The sequence below is a fragment of the Pleurodeles waltl genome, chromosome 3_1 (assembly GCF_031143425.1).
Source record: "Pleurodeles waltl isolate 20211129_DDA chromosome 3_1, aPleWal1.hap1.20221129, whole genome shotgun sequence".
Taxonomy (NCBI): Eukaryota; Metazoa; Chordata; class Amphibia; order Caudata; family Salamandridae; genus Pleurodeles; species Pleurodeles waltl.
In genome coordinates, this window is record NC_090440.1 from 1,035,371,178 (window position 1) to 1,035,391,861 (window position 20,684).

The 20,684-nt window shown below is 49.9% G+C and overlaps 1 protein-coding gene across 4 annotated transcripts in view; it reads left to right on the forward strand.

Moving 5' to 3' along the window:
* The window catches only part of PARP9 (poly(ADP-ribose) polymerase family member 9), a 507,325-nt gene that overhangs the window by 306,269 nt on the left and 180,372 nt on the right, over positions 1–20,684 (forward strand). For all 4 annotated transcript variants that reach the window (XM_069224307.1, XM_069224309.1, XM_069224306.1 and 1 more), the window contains one exon: positions 4,616–4,996. In XM_069224307.1, the coding sequence (XP_069080408.1) occupies positions 4,616–4,996 (381 nt within the window). The remainder of the gene's footprint in view (positions 1–4,615; positions 4,997–20,684) is intronic.

The following is a 20,684-nucleotide window of genomic DNA, read 5'->3' on the forward strand; positions in this document are numbered from 1 at the left end:
CTTCTACTGGGCATAGTCCGTTCGAGGTGGTCTTCGGAAGACAGCCTCGTAATTTGCTAGATATGGCGGCAGAGCTGTGGGAAGAAGAGAATGATGAGGAGAGGTCCCTTCTAGACTATATTCATAACTTAAAAGCCCACCTCCAGACGGTCTGGGAGGACGTGAGGCACCACTTAGAGATAGCTCAACAAAGTCAAAAAGCTTCATATGATCAGGGCACCAAACTGCGAGTTCTTCACCCCAATGATCAAGTACTGTTCATACGACCCACCTCCGAACATAAGATGTTGGCAAAATGACAGGGGCCATATCGTGTAATAAAAGCAGTTACCCCCGTTACTTACCTGATTGAATTAAATAATAACCCTAAACGGACCCAGATCTACCATATCAATTTGCTAAAGAAATGGGAGAACCCTGGGGACAATAGTGATCGTCCTGCTACGGGATACATGGTAACCCCAACCAACTCACTAGGGTTAGAACTCTGTCCCACCCTTCAGCCGGACAAACAAAAACACCCTTGTGTCAATGATTCCTTAGCTGATACAGAGAAAAGTCAACTATTTGAGTTGATTCAAAAACATTCCGATTTCTTCTCAGACCTACCTGGGCGCACGTCTTTAGTCCAACATCATATTAGAACACCTGAGGGACGAACCGTACGTCTACGTCCCTACCGAATTCCTGAAGCAAGAAAACGTCTTATAGAGAAAGAGATAACAAAGATGTTGTCCATGAAAGTCATTGAACCTTCCACAAGTCTGTGGTGTTCCCCTGTTGTTTTAGTCCCGAAACCAGATGGTTCAGTTCGGTTTTGTATAGATTTTAGGAAACTCAATGAGATATCCCTTTTTGATACTTATCCTATTCCCCGGCTAGATGAAGTACTAGAGAAGATTGGGCATGCATGTTTCATGTCCACTATTGATCTAACGAAGGGATATTGGCAGATTCCCTTAGCCCCACAATATAAAGAAAAGACAGCGTTTACCACCCCATCGGGTTTATACCAATTTACCGTCCTTCCCTTTGGTCTTCACGGTGCTCCTGCTACATTCCAACGACTAATGGACAGACTTTTACGGCCCTTCCAAGAATTTACTGCCGCTTACCTTGATGACATTGTTATATTTAGTACAACCTGGACAGAACATCTCCAACACCTAGACAAAGTGTTCTCCGCCTTAGCAAAAGCCGGACTCACCGTCAATCCCTCAAAGTGCACCCTAGGCCAAACCCAAATCGCATATCTAGGCTACGTCATTGGTATGGGAGTTCTACGTCCTCAGAAAGATAAAGTAGAAACCATTAGACAGATACCGCTCCCCAGAACAAAAAAAGAACTCCGTTCCTTCCTGGGGTTGGTGGGGTATTATCGTAGATTCATTCCGCAATATTCTACCATAACTGCCCCTCTTACAGATTTACTAAAAAAGCAATATCCTACCACCCTGCCTTCTTTTTCGCCCTCCCATCTTAAGAGCTTCTCATTGCTTAAAGAGGCCCTCTCAACCGAACCCGTATTGAGATGTCCTGATTTTTCTAGGCCCTTTCATCTTTTTGCTGATGCTTCCAACGTCGGGCTAGGTGCCGTCCTTGCACAGCCGGACGACCTGGGGTATGATCACCCCATTGTCTATATTAGTCGTAAGCTACTGCTCCGGGAAACCCACTATCCCACTATCGAGAAGGAATGCCTTGCCATAAAGTGGGCAATTGAGTGTCTCCAGTATTATCTCTTGGGTCGCCCTTTCGTCCTCTATACTGACCATGCCCCTTTAACTTGGTTGGCCTCCCATAAGGATACTAATTCCCGGGTGTTGCGCTGGTTCCTTGAACTCCAGCCCTTTACCTTTCAGGTTCGTCACATCCCTGGGTCCAGCCAGTGCCCCGCTGACTTTCTCTCCCGTTGTCCAGAGTCTACGGGCCTCTACCAGTCCCGTTCATGGGATGGGGTATGTAGGCGGGCGTTATGCACCTCGCCTACCGAGATTCAGCCTTGGCGCCGACGGAGTCTTTCTTCACTCCCCATTACGCGTCGTCATGGAGACGCGTGGGTCCCGCACAGCCGGGCACAACCGGACTTCCGGGTTGTCGGCTCGGACAACGGAGAAGACGCCATAAAAACGGACGCCGTGGCAGAGAAAGGGGGGCAGACGAGAAAAGAGCAGACGAGAGAAGAGCAGACGAGAGGAGAAAACGAGAGGACCGAAGAATTTGAGAGCGTGGAGCCGTCTGTGGCCGAACCAAGGAAGAAGGAGCAGAAGCCCTGCACTCACACCGGAGAAACCGCCAGAGAAGACGAAGAATCCTGCCACGACCCAGGAGGGTCGTGGCTAACCAAGGTACGGGGTTTATTCAGGGGCACCTGCACTAAAGAGGTAGGAGGGAGGAGAAAGGAGGGAAAAGGAACTGGGGAGGGTGGAAGGGGAACAGGGCAGCTTGGGTTGGGGAACAGAGGACTCGGGAGTCACAGAGCACGTCAACCGCCCTGCACTACTATGTCACAGCCCCGGTAATCGCCCAGGTTTTTGTTTTCTCTCTTTTTCTGACCCGAACCCCATAACATCACCAACCCCTGTCGTTCCTTTCCTCACACCCCTCCCTTATACTAAAAAGATAACAAAGTTAGTAACTTACCGTCCCACTTACCGAGACCTGTCCTATTGTTCTGCCGAGAGTCCACGGGCGTCCAGGAAGAAGCCGGCAGCTGACCACCCCCTACAAGAAGGACAGAAGGAAATATTGAGGGCCTGCACAAACCACCCCACATGTAAAACAGAGACTCCCCGGAGAAAAGACTAAGGAGAAGACCAGTTTCTATTTGTTTTTGAACATTTTTTTTTATATAATCAATAAACCCTGGCTTCGGCCTTATAAACCCTTCCAAAACTGAGTCTGAGCCTCTGTACTATCGAGCCCAATATCCACGCCCCACCACAGGGTCTTCATTCAAAGAACAGACACCTTATTTAACAACATATCTTCAGAAGAATAAAACATAGACCCAAGTTTATGTGGGTTCAGGGCCCATACTATGGAATGCCTTACAGCCTGCTCAAAGAGCAGACGGAGCCAAACCATACCAGTTCATGAACATCAGAAGACTTAACTTTACAGACATTTGTCTGCTCATTCGCATGGTTGAGAAGTGCATTAGAGTACGATCTTGCATGTGGTTGGACTCTTCTTCCTTTTTTCGCTTTTCTTCAGATGGTAGGTACCTTTCCCTTCTATGCTCGGGATGGACTGAGACATGTTTTGTACTTTCAAAACTCTCTAACTAAATCAACAGTGGGATTGATTTTCAAAGAAGTCAGAACTGTTCTCCCATTGGCTTTTTTGGTATTCAGAGAGTACTCCCGGAAAGCATCAACAGTTGCAGTTTTACTGGGAGTACTTATTCTAGTGTATTTTGTGTTCCACTTAGTGCACATGCTGTAGAATTTTCAGATGCATAATTGTTGGATTTATATTGGTGGACAATCTCAACGCATTGTTCCAGAATGTTGAAGCCATATGCTCACTATTTTGAACTTAGATACCAAAACAACTTGTTTTTGAGATTAAATTAATGTGTTATATTTAATAAAAATCACAATTGGAGTGATTTATTCACATATAAAATTTACACTTGTATAATCTAATTTTATGTGTAGGCAATACTTGTGAGTCTGTGGTTATTCACAAACTTTTGACATAGAGATTAGAGCTAGGCAGAGCAAAGAAACAAAGCATTATACAAGATCAAAGAAAAGCATTATACAAAAACGTCAATATATATGAAACATTGATTGGTTCGGACAGTGACATAGTCAGACCACGAGCAACCCTTGTGTATGTGCTATGTCTTTTACATTTTACCATGCTGTATCAGTATGCAGCTGAGGGCCAGATGTACGTACATCTGGTGGCAAAATACTTTGATAAAATTTAAGATCAGTGTGGTCATTTCAGGAGTAACCTATGTACTAATAGGTCGGTTGGCAAATTACTTATTCATAATGCGTTGCAATTTGACCTGCCTTGTGACTATTAATGCTGTAGGTCGCAAATTGCAACCCTCTGTGAATCGCAACCTTCACAGGGATGGTGTCCTGCTGTGGTCAGGACACCACCACGTCTGTGATTACTTTTAAATAAAGCAATCTTTGTTCTAATAAATACAGCCCGTTTTGCTTAAAGGAAATTGGACTACAACATTTTCAAATGGGTTATTACTACATGTTTCTTGTCAATAAAGTATTAATGTTTTTCAAACAGAATTTGGTCGCAAAACATTAATACATACCATTCCAATTCGGTATTTGGAAGGGACGCCCCTTCCTATACCGAATCTGTATTTCGTCGCAAATCCAAATTGCGATTTGGTACACTGTTACCAAATTGACGTTTGGGTTTCATATATACGAAAATGCTTGTGTGCGGTTTGCAAACAGGTCAATTCTGCAAATTGGCCAATTTGCAAAGGCTGAAAAAGCTTAGTACATCTGTCCCTTAGTGTGACTGAATACTCGGCTCTAGCTTTATTGTTGCTTTTGCTTCACACCATATGTTGCATAGGGATTTGACATGTTATTAGTTGTCTAAAAAAAATATTTTCTCTCCTCAGACTTTGCCATAGCAAGATCATTTAGTGGGAGTTTTGAGTCGAAATCTTCGAAATCAACTGTCCACCTTGGTGGAAGTAACTTTACTGGTGTACAGGAGGCGGAAGCGTGGATACAGAACACACTGAAGGAGCACCAGCATGGGCTTACGATCGAAAACAACCATATTATTTACTTTGGAGCTCAAGAACACAAGAAGCTTGTTAATAACCTTGATCTGAATATATCCTTATTGGAAACCGTGGAAAATGGAAGCGCTCATATCAGAATTGTAGGTCTTGGTCCTGCAGTGGTCAAGACAGCCCTTGAAATAGAGAAGCTGCTTTATGAAGTCCAACAACAGTATGAATTGGAGCAGATGAGACAACTCAAGGAGTTAGCAGGTAAGATGATATTATTTTGAAAATAACAATACATGTAGCTGCTTAGCATATGTTCCCGAATGTGTAAAATCTTAAGATAACTACAGAGGTTTAAAATTACTCTTTTAATAACTCTGATACCCAAAGCAAGACTAAGCGCAAATTTTGCACAGTACTTTTGTCATTAACGATTTTTAAAGATAAACAAGCAGAAAATGAAAAATATATTTAGCTTATATGTAACTGCAAGATGACCCATTGATAGACAAAACAATTGACAAGATGTAACAAAAGCTAGTCACATTTCAGCAGCCAAAGAATTCACCAATTTTTATCTAGTAAATCAGTGGCCTGCCCATCGCGGCAGTTGTTCTCCTGGAGGGAAACTAGTTGTTCTTGATTCATATAAACTTGGAGTTCAGTTCAATTGGAATTCCTCCTCTGACTTATAAGTTCCAAATGTTAACCCTCCACGTATCATGGGACTCCTCCAGTACTTTCAGCTCTGGGCTAAGGTAGATCTAGCTGTCAGTAAAAGATGCAAGGTTCATCGATCTGTCATAGAACCCAACGTATATATTTCAGCCCTATCGCATTCTGCTTTGTCTATCTTCAGTGGCCTGGTTGGTCATTGGATGCCAGGTGACACTTTTATTTGGGCAAAAATATCCTTTCTGAGACGTTCTTCCCAGTGACAGGACCTCTAGAGGTGTAACAGAGCCGATTTCAGAGCGGCACTGCAGGCAGACCTTGGGCCCACGATTATTCAAACTTATTCTCAGCGAGTAACATACAGATTCAGAATAATTTTTAAACTTTTTATTATTGTACGCAGTATAAAAAAATCTTAATACATTTTGTCACATGCATTGCTAGATAACCAGGGGCCATATGTACTATTTAGTGGTTGCAATTTGCGACCAGTAAAGATTTTTATGTATATGTATAGGTCTATGATTGCGTTTTTAAGAAAGCAGACATTTGTTTAAAGGATGCAGTGGTCTCATGGACCAATGCCTTTCCTTAAACATTTAAACTTTTATTGTTTGTTCACAAAGTGCAAGGTGCCTCAAGGGGACCACTCCCTTTCATTAATTTGTTACCACTCCTATCAATCTGAAATCCGGTCACAAAACATTGATAAATTAGAGACCGATATGATATTTGGAATACCTCCCTTCTAGATATCGAATCATTATCCATTCGGATTCTCATTTTAGGAGTCTGAATAGGAAAAATATTTTTTATGGTCACAAATGCTGAATCGGAAGTTTGCAAGTCTTAAAATGCCTGTTACATTTGGCTTCAGGGGATGATTGTAACAATACTAATAGCATGTAACAGTTCCACTCGGAAAAGGTATGGGAAATGATTTGACAAAGTTGCAGAGTTTAGGTACCTAATATTGTATTACATCTGTAAATCGTAATCTGTCATGGAGATGTTCTGTGCCATGAGTTCTTCGTGTAAGTGCAGAATCCTGATTACCGGGTTGTAGTGTTCATTGGCTTATATGTATATAATTAAATAATTTTACAGTGGATGAAATGTTGTGACCATGACTTGTAACAGGCACCATTCATTCAGCCCATTGCAGATCTCATTCTAGCCTGTAATTGTGCTAACCCAGTATGTTATTAGCTTGTTTACAGTGTGTTGGTGAAGATTGTCACTAAAACGTGATTAGATCAGGAGTCATTTCGAGAGTTATTCTTTTGTAATGATGCATTTAACTCGTCTCTGACATCCAGTTAAAAGTGTTGATCTCTGATTCAGTTATACATAATTGGCTGCTTGCCGAGAGCATTCCTTTACTATCATGTATATGCCCTGGTAATTTTCCGAAGTTTGAATAGTGTTTGTGAATATTAAATTAATTGATTTATGGTTTGAGTGCCATGCTGCGAGTTATAAAGCATGCTTCCTTTCACTGACCCTAAGTTCTAGGGTGGCCAATGTTATCTACCAGACCATTATCTGTGTAACTAAAACCATGCATAAAGCAACTAAAGCTGAAGGGGGCATGTCTAACTGTGATTGGGTTTGGATGGTTCTGGGAAAGCTCTTGAAAAAGCTACAAGCCTGCAGAGACGTCCTGCACCCAGAAGCATGAAACATGTTTATAATTTCGAGAATACTGAGCCCCTGAGGTTAGCAGTAACTCTAAGCACCCCCAGCTCCCCCACACACACCGACACATTGTTTGGTGGTGGGAGGAGGATTGAATTTTCTTGCAAGGAAGCTAAAGTTTGGCTCGAACACAGGCGTACAATCATGCCAAAAACTGAAGATTATGGCAAGGAGGGACCTAGTGTACTTTCTCTCATTTATATCACTAAAGCCCTGAAAGACATGAACACAGACGAATATCGGATGTAATTTTATATAGACACTACTAGAAGCATTACAGGGGATGACTGCGCCGCGCTCTTTCCACACTCACATTTAACATAAAACAGATGCCATAAAGAAGGTAAAATTCAGAATGAAAACTTATGAAAATTGCTGAAAATGACCTCTTGTTACATAGCACCTTAAGCACACAACTAGTAAATATAAAAAAGGCTGGTACAGGCACTGGACCAGGTTGTTCACCTAATCTGAATTTACATGAGAACGCACATCGGCAAATGAACAGGTATTCTGAAAGAGCTTTGCTAAGAGGATGCAGTTATCTAACAGTGCAGCCCTTTGGTTTAGTGATCTAGATCGAAAGCCCTTCTGAATTACTCAACTGCGGTCTCATAGCTTGCAAGGCATAACCCAGAATGTATGTATGGCATACAGATATCGAGAAGCACAGAGCCTGTAAATCTGAACCCACAAATAAACTGAAAAAACCCCAGCATTGGACACATCTGACCATTTTGGACACTGCAAGCAAAAGAGACCTAACGGGGAAATGAATGCCAAAGACAGGTTTGAATGGATTCTTTAAACAGTTCAGGAAACAAGAACAGCTACGGAAGAAAAGATAGTTCAAGTAGCAACTAAAGTTAAGTTATTAAGAGCATCTCATAGTTTGAAGTGGTCTAACTTCAATAGCGAATCACCTAAGGTGATGTAGATGCTAGCTGGGCAGTTAGGTTGTGCCAGGTCGTGTTAGGGGGTTGTGGCCTGGCATGCCTGCTGTAACATATGATTTTTTTTGGGGGGGGGAGGGGTGTCGTGGCCTGGGGGGCCAAGATTGCGGCCTGAATCTTCCAACGCTCCCGGGTAGGGACGTCCTAATCTGAGTCCAGGCGGTTGCTGCAGCAATCTGCCTCCCCTGACCAGGACACACATCGGGGAAGCACTTCCGAGCCTGTTCTGCAGCGTTCGGCGCCCGAAGAGGCTGGCAGCTTGTTGCTGCTGGGCTGCAAGCTGGGAAGAGAGTCCTGCACTGAGTCCCTCACACGCGATTTGCCTTCCGCACCCTGGGCAAAACTCTGCCCTGACGCCCTCCTGGCATCCCCTACCTGCTGGTCGCAACGCAGGCAAAGAAATCAGTAAGTAACAGTGTGGGGCAGGGGAGGCGGATAATGTCCATGGAGTATGGCATAGCTGCGGCTACCTACCACTCTTCCTTCCTCCAATCCAGACTTCTGTGGCCCTCCCCTTTTGCTCCACTGCCCGCAGAGGGGACAAAGAGTCACACTGTCAGAGGAGAAGCACCATGCTGGTGCGTTCTGGCATCAGGGACACGCCTTGTGGCTACGAAACAGCAGCGGAGAAGGCCTAGGGTGGCCTGGTGACCTGCAACAGCTGCAATTGAGCACAGGACAGGCCCGGGGATAGGAGAGACGGCACACAACATGCTTACTGACCCTTAGGCTGCCCCCTGACGCGAGGATGCATGCTTGCCTTCCCCCGGTCCCCACTCATTACAACCTCACCACTGTGGTCATTAACAGAGGTTATAGAGCAGCTGAATCAGGTTAGGATGCTTCTGAGCCCTGAGACTCTGGTGACCAGGGGATCACCTTACTCCCCCAGTGCTGCACTTTGGAGTTGGTCCGACTGGCAGGGGGCATTGCCACTGGCACCTGTCTGAGAAACAACTTCAACTTCAACTGGATCTGCTGACACTGCCCAGGTTACAGGTCACCTGCCTTGACTGCTTTACAGGAATCCCTGCTGACCTCTTGACTGAGTGCTCCCACCTACCTACATAGCGTCAAAACTCTCGCCACTTTTGATCCGCTGGATCCTTCCTGATGCCACGCACTGGAGACTGCACAACCATGGGGACAAAGACTGATCCTCCCGAAAGTGTCCCGGTGACGCACCTGTCTGTTGAGGACAAGCTTGACATAGTGTTGGCCGTCATTGAGAGGTCACGTGTCTCCATGGAAAACAAGATCAGTTATCTGGCAGAGGACTTCAACATCCTTCGTGATGATCACAGGAAGCTAGTAGACAGGGTGACTGTCATTGAACCTGAGCTAGCGGATCTTCGACTGGCATCGGCGGCTACACACAAGAACTTACAAGCGTTACTGAACCATGTTCATCGACTGGAGACTCAAGTTGACATTGCAGAGGGTCGCTCACACAGGACCAACCTGTGTGTTGGTTGACTTGTGGAAACTAGAGAGGAACTAGACACAGTGACCTACATGGAAGATTGGCTACAATCCTTCATGCCCTCTGACGCCTTATCATCATTCTTCTCCATTGAGAGAGCGAACAGAGTGACAGCTCACCAGCATCTGACAGGATAGCCCCTGCACCCATAGTCTTTAAACTCCTGCACTTTAACAACAGAGGCACTCTACTCCATGTGGCTCGGGCTGCAGGACCTCTGATGGTGGACAATCGCCCCGTGATGCTGTTTTCACAATAAACACTGGAGGTGCAGAGCCAGAGGGCCACATTCCAGCTAGTCAAACGTAAGCTGCAGGAGCTCCATCTCCAGTACTTACTGCTCTTCCCAGCACGTCTCTGAGTGGCCTCTGACGGTAAATACTTCTTCTTTGCTGTACCGGTGGTGGCCTGGGATTGGGCGAGAGGCACACTGAGGCCGTGCAGCCTCCCTGCCACCCACATCAGACTGGGCTATTTTGTCACATAAGTCCCGGTACTTAAATGGCTGCTGTGGGACCTCCCTGCAGAGATGCTTACTACACCTCCTGACCTGGAGCAGATGATGCGTGAGAGGAAGTGAGCTTTGGAGGCATCCATTCATGCTGCTGACCATGACACATACTCTTACGCCAGCCCCTAGCGAGCCTCCTAGAGAGACAGTGGATTGTTGCAGACTTGCTCACCCCTATGGAGCTCGATCACACTGCCAGCTTTTACGCCACAGACGGCAGAAGATATCCTTTGATTACACTGCATGCCCATTGACCTTCTGTGTGGTGTCTAGCCCCCGCATGCCACTACGTGCCCTGTCTAGTGTGGTATAGTTCCTCTCTCCCCTCTCTTTCTCCTGTGCATTCCCTGCTGCAGTGCATCGGGTGCCACCCAATCCCCACCTGGAGTCTGTCGCCTTTATTGCAACCAAAGCCAACCTGAGGTCCCACCCTGATACCTGCTACATCTGCCCTTAATGTGATCACATGGAACATCAGGGGAATGCATATCCCCTTCCAGATGATACTTGTCATACTCTTACTTATGCCATTGTAATGCAATTATTGCACTCCAGCGGGAGACACATATCACCAACATGAAGTCCACAAGCCTTCTTTGCGGCTGGAGAGGCCAGGTTTTCACAACTGTCTAGTCCTCCTACGTCCTGGGGGATCATAATGCAGATCAGAGCAGAGATCCCCTTTTTGGCCATTGACTCAGCGGTCAATGCCCAAGGTCGTTTACTTTTCATGGAGGGCACATTGGAGGAGCGCCGCTTGCTGTTCAGAACAATATATGCTCTGAGCACGGAACAGCCTGCCTTCCAACAGGCCTTTAGGGGTCTTAGCATGATGGGGAGGCAGTTCCTGGTTGCCTATGTGGGAACTTTAACAGTGTCCTAGATGCATTACTAGACAGGTCTTACTACCTACTTCCCCACTCTCCCACACACTTTAATGCCAAGCACCTGAGTACCTGGCTGGGCCACTGGGTACTGGTAGACATATGGTGACAACGCCGTGTGGAGGACAGAGCATACTCCTTCTACTCCCATCCTCACGACCTCCATGTGCGCCTTGACCACATTGTCTGCTCTTTTGAGTTGGCCACCTACGTGACAAACACTGACCACTTGGGAAGGACGCACTTGGACCACAACCCTCAGTGCAACCAGATCTGCTGGGGCAACGCTCTCCCTCCTATACCGATGTGGCACCTGCGTCCTGAGGCACTAGTTCCACACAACCCTAAATGTCTCCTGTGTCAAATTCTTCCAAACAAATGCTGACACTGTGTTGTCCCGCCTGATAGAATGGGACGCATTTAAAGTAACTGTTTATGGCCACTGTATGAATGCGGTCATGGGTATAAGAAAACGGCTGGATCAGGATATTGTGGGAATGGAGCGCAGCCTCCTCCTCCTTGAGAGGCTGGCTGTCTCCTCGGTCGGGGCAGGTGCCAGCTCACCAACACGCTCCGAGAGCACACAACCCTGCTGGAGTGCCAGCGCTTTCTTAACTACGCAGGGCACTCGCACGGTTTCCTTCAGAGCAGACAAATCCAGCACCCTACTGGCCTTGTTTATGAAGCAAGACAGTCCACAGCACCTGTGCGCTGCCCCTGCCCCACGATTTACCTTCTGCAGGGGCAGCGCCATCCTTTTAAACCCCCGTTCCCCAGCTGAGGGTGCAGTGTTGTTCCCTGTAGGGGCGTTCCAAGGAATCCTTGTTCTTGCCGGGCCCTCATTGGCCTGATGACTTCGCGTCCGCCTTGGCGCTCTTTTAATTCCCCTGAGGGGGAGCAGGATGCCCATCCTTTTGTTGTTTTGCCGCTGAGGTGGCTTTAACTAGTACTTTCCGGGTCCTCAGCAGCTGTTAATGCGCCGGCCCTTGATGCCCCCTGCGGGGGCGGCCTCTGCCAATCCCTCACTGTGCCCCTAGCCACAACACTACACACGCAGCATGAAATACACACAGCTTTCATCCAACTCTACAAGCGTATTTTCGCGCCTGTGGCTGGGATTACTGCCTCAGCTGTTGAGGCTTTCCTATTGGGTGTGGACCTGCCACAGAGCCCACCCCACTTGGCACTAGGAACCAATGCAGCAATCACTCTATTTGAGATCCGTGAGGCCATCCATTCGCTGGCATTGAGGAAAAGCTCCCGGCCCTCATGTGCTCCCCTAGAAATTCTGTAAAACATATGCCACGCTCCTGGTCCCCTGCCTTCAAATCGTATACAACAAAGCACTCAAGTGCTCCTGCCTCCCGCAGTCACTCCACGAAGCATTGATAGGCTCTATTCCTAAACCAGGGTGAGACCAGACCAACCTTCGTTCCTACAGACTCTTGGCATTGCTTAACGCTTACAATAAAACCCTTGGAAAACCCTGGTGAGCAGGCTGGTGGCAGTGATTCCACAGCTGCTCCATAAAGACCAGAAAGGCTTTGTGCTGAGCCGCATCACATCCCTGAATCTATGCTGCCTCTTCCGGGTCATGGAACTGGAGCCATGCCGCTGGCCACGATCTGGCTGTCTGGTACTGGACTTGGAGCCCTTAGTGGGGCTACCTTTCTGCCGTCACGTCCAAATTTGGTCTGGGTTCCCACATGCTTGAACTCATCAAGTTACTATATACCACACCACTAACCTGCGTTAAGATCTGCAGGTACATCTCCAAACCCATATGGATAGGCTGCAGCACTCACCAGGTATGTCCTCTCTCGCCACTTCTTTTCTTTCTGGTTATGGAGCCCCTGGCGCATAAACTGCAGGTCCCAGGACGCGACTGGGGATCCCACTGGGAGACGGCTTACAAGCTGTCTCGCTCTGCACCGATGACATGCTTCTTTATGTGCAAGATGTCTTTGAACTCCTGCCTGCGATTGAGCATTTGCTCACCTTCTTTCCTGCTGTCTCAGGCCTGCGCATCAACTGGGACAAGTCTTGCCTCTTCTCCTTGTCAGCCGGGGCAACAGACTCCGCTGTCCAACGGGGCGAGACATTAGGGCAGTGGAAACAGGACATGATTTGCTACCTCAGTATCCGGATTTGCTAGGACACAGCGGCAATGGAGGATGGCAACATACACTAGATGGTGTCCTCCCTTCACGGACAAATCTCATTCTCGACAACCTTACCTCTGACTGTGCCAGGATGCATCGTTCTTTCCAACATGGTGATGCCTCTGTGCCTACTCTATTACTTTCTTAGCTCCAACTTATTTCCAAAAATCCTTCTTTGTCACACTTGAGCATCTGCCGGGTGACTTCATTTAGCATGGCAGCCGCCGCCAAATAGAGCTATCAAAGCTGTATCTACTGACTGACAGGAGCGGGCAGGGGGCTCCCAACTTTGAACACTATTACCTTCCTGCCCAGCTGCAATGGTTAGTGCGGTGGTTCGCGGATAGCGATCAAGATGACACAGTGACACAAACGTCCCCTTTGTGGACACTGGAGCACCTGCTGCACCTTTTCTACCCTTTAATCCAAGCTCCCATTCCGCCCCTGCCTCGCCTGTCTGTGGCGCTGCACTGCTTTCACCATTGCCTGAGTCTTACTAATGCCTTGGCACCATAGATCCCCCTGCTCCCACTACTCGGTACACCTACAGAGCGAGGCACCTCACAAGGATGGCTATCACCCATTGATACGAGCAGGCCTCCGCACTTTGGGCAACCTCTTTTCTGACACTACACTCATTCTGTTTGCTGACCTGAGCAACCAAACTAGTCCACCCAATTTGGTCATAGATACAATACAAGTACACTGGGGGCCATTGCAGCCCAAACCAAGCACTCATCAGGTCCTTCAAAACCTGCATCAACTGGTCAAGGGGCATCACATGGTCACCCGGCTCACAAAACTCACTTGCCTGTCTCTCCTGACACTAAGTGACCAGTGGGACAAGGACCTGGGCAAAGCATGCAGCGATGGGGAATGGGCTGCAATCCTGACCTATCCTGCCAACATCTCCTGAAACTTGCAATTCAAACTAATACAGTTTTATATCCTGCCCAGAGCATATCTTACTCCCATGAAGATTAATCAAATCTTTTACTATAGATGCCTCCTGCCCCGTTGCTTGCACGAGGGCGCAGACTTCGTCCATATGTTTCGGCCCTGTCCCAAAGCAGCCGACTACCGGCTATCTATTGCTGCCCTCCTCTCCTGCACCACTGGGGTTTCCTCACTATGGCCTGTTTAAACATACTAAGAAAAATAGGGCAGTTTCCAGATTCCTTGACCTAATGCTTCTCTTGGCTGAGCAGGGAATTATGCATGCATAGATGTCAAGGGCTCCCCCTCGACCGCTTGCTTGGGCTTGATCAGTAGGGGTATGGGCGACGGCAGAGGGAGCTGCCATGCAATCAGAGAAACTGCAGGGACTTCAGAAGTACCCAACTCTGCATCAGCGAGACACCCTGCTTGAGATGTTCAAATATGGGGCAGATGCTATCCCATTTCAGAGCAGTGCCCCTGCCCTATTATCTGCCACAGATACTCCTCCTGCTGCAACACCTGAATGACTGCTGCTGTATACCGGAGCCATCGTCTCCCCAGCCCCTTTCCCTGCTTGTCTTCCTCCCCCTGGTTCTGTCACTTACCTCCGTTACAGGTGCTCCATTTGTACACTTTTTCTCCTCCAGCTCGACGGATGTCCATGTGTGAGTGCTGAGGACTTAGGTGGTCATTACAACCCTGGCGGTCGGTGTTAAAGCGGCGGTAAGACCGGCAACAGGCCGGCAGTAAAAAAAAAAAATGGAATTACGACCGTGGCGGAAACCGCCAACATAGACAGCCACTTTAACACTCCGACCGCCAAAAACAAACAAACAAACAAACACAGCGGCGGTCACCGCCAACAGACAGGCGGAGGACAATGTACCGCCCACAGAATTACAACCTACCAATCCGCAACCTTTTCCGGGGTAGATTCACTGCGAACAAAAACACAGTGGAAACAGGAATTCAAAGGGAAAACGCTCACCTCTGCACACCCCACGAGGAACCAGGACGCCATGGAACCAGAGCTCCACATTTTTCCAGCCTTTATCTTCTTGCTCCTCTACCAGGAGCACGAACGCCAGCGGCGAAGCCCACGGTGAGTACTGCACCTACGACACAGGGGAGGGAAAAAACAGTGACACACACACGCAACACCCCCACCCTCACCCACGACAACACACACACTAATACAGCATGATACATTACAGTTACACCACCCAATCCCCCCACCCCCGGAAGAATGCAAAGACAAAAGGAAATGAGGTGAACGATTGTAATATATTAAAATTCAGTATTCAAAAAATATACATACACTATTTACAAATATATACACCAATAATATTAGTCCACGGTATTCCACCATTAAAATCCGTGGACCACTGGGCCCAAAATGCATGGGCGAGGCCCACACAAGATACCCGAACAAGATGGAGAGAACACTGCAGGGGCATCAGATAGAAATAAAACAGGCACCTCAGGGGGAAGGGAAAGGGTGGGCACCTCAGTCGGTTGAGTGCACAATGCCAGATCCACGAGGGGGCCCCATGCCCACTGTTCAATCCTGGGGAGTGCAAAGCCACAGTCTCTCAAGTCTCTACAGTGGGTGGTTTGCCCACTGTTCAATCCTGGGGAGTGCAAAGCCACAGTCTCTCAAGTCTCTACAGTGGGTGGTTTGCCCACTGTTCAATCCTGGGGAGTGCAAAGCCACAGTCTCTCAAGTCTCTACAGTGGGTGGTTTGCCCACTGTATAATCCTGGGGAGTGCAAAGCCACAGTCTCTCAAGTGGGTGGTTTGCCCACTATTCAATCCTGGGGGGTGCAAAGCCACAGTCTCTCAAGTCTCTACAGTGGGTGGTTTGCCCACTGCTTAATCCTGGGGAGTGCAAAGCCACAGTCTCTCAAATGGATAACATTCTCCACTGGTTCTGGAGGGGGCCTTGTGGCCAGAGTGCTTCATCCTGCCAAGGACAGAGGTAGTGGATGTCTTTCTCCATTGGTTCTGGAGGGGGCCTTGTGCCCAGAGTGCTTCATCCTGCCACGGACTGAGGTAGTGGATGTATCTCTCCACTGGTTCTGGAGGGGGCCTTGTGCCCAAAGTGCTTCATCCTGCTTGTGGCGGCCTCAGTAGCGTCAGAGCTTTTGGCGCTCATGGGCCTGCGGGGCTTGTTGCGGCGGTGTCTTTGGCAGCGGTGCATGTGGCGGCGGTGTCTTTAGCAGCGGTGCTTGTGGCGGCGGTGTCCTTGGCAGCAGTGCTTGTGGCGGCGGTGTCCTTGCCAGCGGTGCTTGTTGCGGCGGTGTCTTTGGCAGCGGTGCTTGTGGCGGCAGTGTCTTTGGCAGTGGTGCTTGTGGCGGCGGTGTCTTTGGCAGCGGGGCTGCTGCTGGCGGTCCTGTCTTGGGCAGAGGGCTGCTGCTGGCGGTCCTGTCTTGGGCAGCGGGGCTGCTGCTGGCGGTCCTGTCTTGGGCAGCGGGGCTGCTGCTGGCGGTCCTGTCTTGGGCAGCGGGGCTGCTGCTGGCCGGCTCCTTGGCAGCGGGGCTGCTTCTGGCCGTCCTGTCTTGGGCAGCGGGGCTGCTGCTGGCGGTCCTGTCTTGGGCAGTGGGGCTGCTGCTGGTGGTCCTGTCTAGGGCAGTGGGGCTGCTGGCGGTCGGCTCCTTGGCAGCGGGGCTGCTGGTGGTCGGCTCCTTGGCAGCGGGGCTGATCTTCCCAGACTTGTCGGTTTTCTTGTGCCCTTTCCCCACCTTTGAAGGTGTTGCAGCTGACTCCACACTCCCACCTGTACCCCTGGGAGCAGCTTTGGTGGCTGGTGTCTTCCCCCTCTCCCACCGGGCACTGGCCAACTTTTGATGCTTGACAGGTGGGGGACTGTCCGTGCTGTGGCTCCTTGCCACACTGGCTGCCCTGCTGTCTGGTGCACTCCATACTCCGGTGACTACTGGCACCACTGGTCCCGCCGATGTTGTGGCTGAGGTGCTAGGTTGGGACCTGGAGAATTGGGCCCTAGGAGACTGACGGGGTGGGGGAGGTGAGGGATAAAGGTCAAGGCTGGCCAGGAAAAGTTTCTTAGGAACACTGGGACGGGTAGATGGAGGGGGTTTGGGAGTGGAGGAAGAGGTAGTGGTCGTAGGGGGTGTCCGTTTGCTGACTTTGGGTGAAGGAGCATGGGCTGGAGGCTGTCGTGAGGCGGATGGCTGTTGGGTGGGTGTGTGGCTGCGTTTGTGTACCTTGGGAGGTGGCCTCACAGACACACTGGGAGAGGACACAGGGGATGTGTGAATGGTAGTGGGGGTGGTGACTGCACGTGAGCGGGGTGTGGTGGTGGGTGTGCTGGTGATGGACGTAGTGGCTGAAGATGTAGTGCATGCAGGTGTGAGTGGAGATGAGACTGGGAGGGATGAGGGAGACGAGGAGGAGGGGGACACAGTGGAGGCAGTGGATGTTGGTATGTCTGCATGTGTGTGATGCTTGCGTGAATGCCTGTGGGATGTTTGCCAGAGCTTCCTTTGTGTGTTGAGGTGTGCGCATGCTGGTCTGATGGTGTGCTTAGGATAGGCTGAGGTACAGGGGTGTGGGTCTGGGTGGAGGAAGTTGGAGGGGGGAGGCTAGAGAAAGGGACAATGGCTGCCATCAGTGCTGAGGCCAGAGTCTGAAAAGCTCGCTGAAGGGCTGCCTGACCAGAATGAATGCCCTTCAGGAATGCATTGGTTTGTTGCAACTGCCTCTCTACACCCTGGATGGCATTCAAAATGGTAGACTGCCCAACAGTGAGGGACCTGAGGAGGTCAATGGCCTCCTCACTGAGGGCAGCAGGGCTGACTAGGGCAGGGCCTGAGGTGCCTGGGGCGAAGGTGGTGCCCACCCTCCTGGGTGAGTGGGCACGGGGCAAAGGCTGAGGGGCTGCTGGGAGGGCGGTGCTGGAGGGGGTGGTGGCGACTGTACCTGTAGATGCGGGGGCACAGATTGGCCCGCCACCGCAAGGGAGCTCCCATCAGAGGACGAGTCCGTATCACTGGTGTCAGCTCTCCTGTCCCCGCCGTGGAGCTCCCTTCGCCCTCCGTCCCACTGGTGAAATCGGAGTCCGTAGTCTCGCCCTCCAGGGCCATGTGGGATGCAGCTCCCTCCTGTTCCGGTGCCACTGCTCCTCTGCCTGATGATGCTAATGCACACAAGTACAGGGAGACCACAAAAAGGGGGGGGGAGACAGAAGAAAGACATGTTGAGTGCATGCATTACCGCTACCATTGGTAGACACAACAGACACAGAAGCCTCCTGCACTACGCCGCGCACTTGGGGTCCACTATTCAATCCCTGGGACATGGCCTACAAGGCTATGGCTGATATCTGCACACGTGGATGTCACAGGAGCCTGACTAGGTGTAGTTGGCACTGTACCCAGGTGGGGTGGGGTGCCACAGGGTCTGCCTTAAAAAGGGGACTTAACTAGCACACTCACCCTGGCCTAGGGGAACCCACAGCCCACCTCCCCCACCCAGACACCTCCACTGCGCACTGAATCAGCAGAATGAGAGTGTACTCACCCCCTTGTTGCTGTTGTGATGCCCTCAAGCGCCCATCCAACTCCGGATACGCCACCACCAGGATCCTGAACATCAGGGGGGTCATGGTGCGACGGGCACCCCTCCCACGTTGTGAGGCCATCCCCAGCTGGGCTTCCGCCGTCTTCTTGCTCCAGTGGCGAATGTCCTCCCATCTTTTACGGCAGTGGGTGCTCCGTCTGTGGTAGACCTCCAGGGTCCGGACATCCTTGGCGATGGCAGGCCAAATATCCTTCTTCTGGTGGGCACTGACCTACAGGAATGGTGCAGGGGAAAAAGAAAAGTTATTACCAACTGCACCGTCACAATCATTGGCCGCATCCCTACCCTTGCCATGTGGCACATGCACTCACCGTTGTTTCATGCACGCCTCATTCCCCCCCCCATCTTTCATCCACCCCACTCCACACAGGCATTGCCCATACAGCATGCTCACAGTGTACTTACCTGTTTGTCTGGAGGACCATAGAGTAGTGTGTACTGGGGGAGGACCCCATCCACAAGTTTCTCCAACTCCTCCATGCTGAAGGCAGGGGCCCTTTCCCCAGACGCACAAGCCATTGTCTCTTCCAGACTGAGGTCACAGCAGCACTTGCAGTGTAGGTCCTCTCCTGTCGAAGATCAGGTATCGAGTGATTGAACTGATAGAAAATGGCGGTCACGTCCGCGGCGGTGCGTACCGTCACCGCCGGCGTACATCGTCATTGGCTCCTGGGACCCATAGGGTCCAATGTTAACCAATGCAGAATTGCGCCGCGGTCTTCAACCGCCTACCGCGACGGTGTACGCCAACGCAGTTACCTCATATCCCATTGTCCCACTTTACAGGTCAGGCAGCCGCCATTTCAGGGGCCCACATGGCTTTATTTTTAACTGCGTCACACATACCTAGGCCTTGCCTCAACACTCATACAGGCAAATTTCGGGTTATGAATAGTTTTCTGAGTAAGCTGTGTTTACGTACCTCTTCGTTGGTTGACTCTGTGCTCGCTGTTGTCCTCCATAGGCACCGTCCGCTGGGACATGTGAGGAGATGTCGGCATCCTTTGGTGTACAGACCGCTGGTGGACCTGTCGACAATGGAGGAAAGACATGAAATCATCACCTACAGGCTTGATCGTGCCACAATCCAGGAACTGTGTACCCAGCTGGAGCCAGACCTGATGTCAGCTGTCCGCTATCCCACAGGAATCCCCCGTCAAGTGCAGGTGCTGTCAGTGCTCCATTTCCTTGCAAGTGGGTCATTTCAAACAGTGGCCATAGCATCAGTGTTGTCCCAGCCTATGTTTTCCAACGTGTTGTCCAGAGTGTTGTCTGCCCTGCCGAAACACATGCGGAGCTACATCGTTTTCCCTCAGGTGGAGGATTTGCCAACAGTGAAAGGTGACTTCTATGCCCTGGGACATATCCCCAACATCATTGGTGCCATAGATGGGACCCATGTGGCTTTGGTCCACCCCGCAGGAGTGAACAGGTGTACAGAAACCGGAAGAGTTACCATTTGAGGAATGTGCAGATGGTGTGTTTGGCAGACCAGTACATCTCCCATGTTCATGCCAAATTCCCTGGCTCAGTGCGTGACGCTTACATCCTGCAGAATAGCAGCATCCCTTATGTGATGGGTCAACTCCAGAGACACCGTGTGTGGCTACTAGGTAAGCACCTGGAACCAAATCAGTGGGAATAGTTGTCTGGGGATATCCCTAAGAGTTAGTGTGTGTCTAACAGTTGTCCCTCGCCATTTGCAGGTGACTCTGGTTCCCCCAACCTTTCATGGCTACTGACCCCAGTGAGGAATCCCAGGACAAGGGCAGAGGAACGCTACAATGAGGTCTATGGGCGAACTAGGAGGATTATCGAGCGGACCTTCGGCCTCCTGAAGGCCAGGTTCCGGTGCCTACATATGACAGGTGGATCCCTATTCTACTCACCAAAGAGGGTGTGCAAGATGATCGTAGCCTGCTGTATGCTTCACAACTTGGCTTTGCGACGACAGGTGCCTTTTCTGCAGGAGGATGGTCCAGATGGAGGTGTTGTGGCAGCTGTGGAGCCTGTGGACAGTGAAGACGAGGAAGCAGAAGAAGAGGACG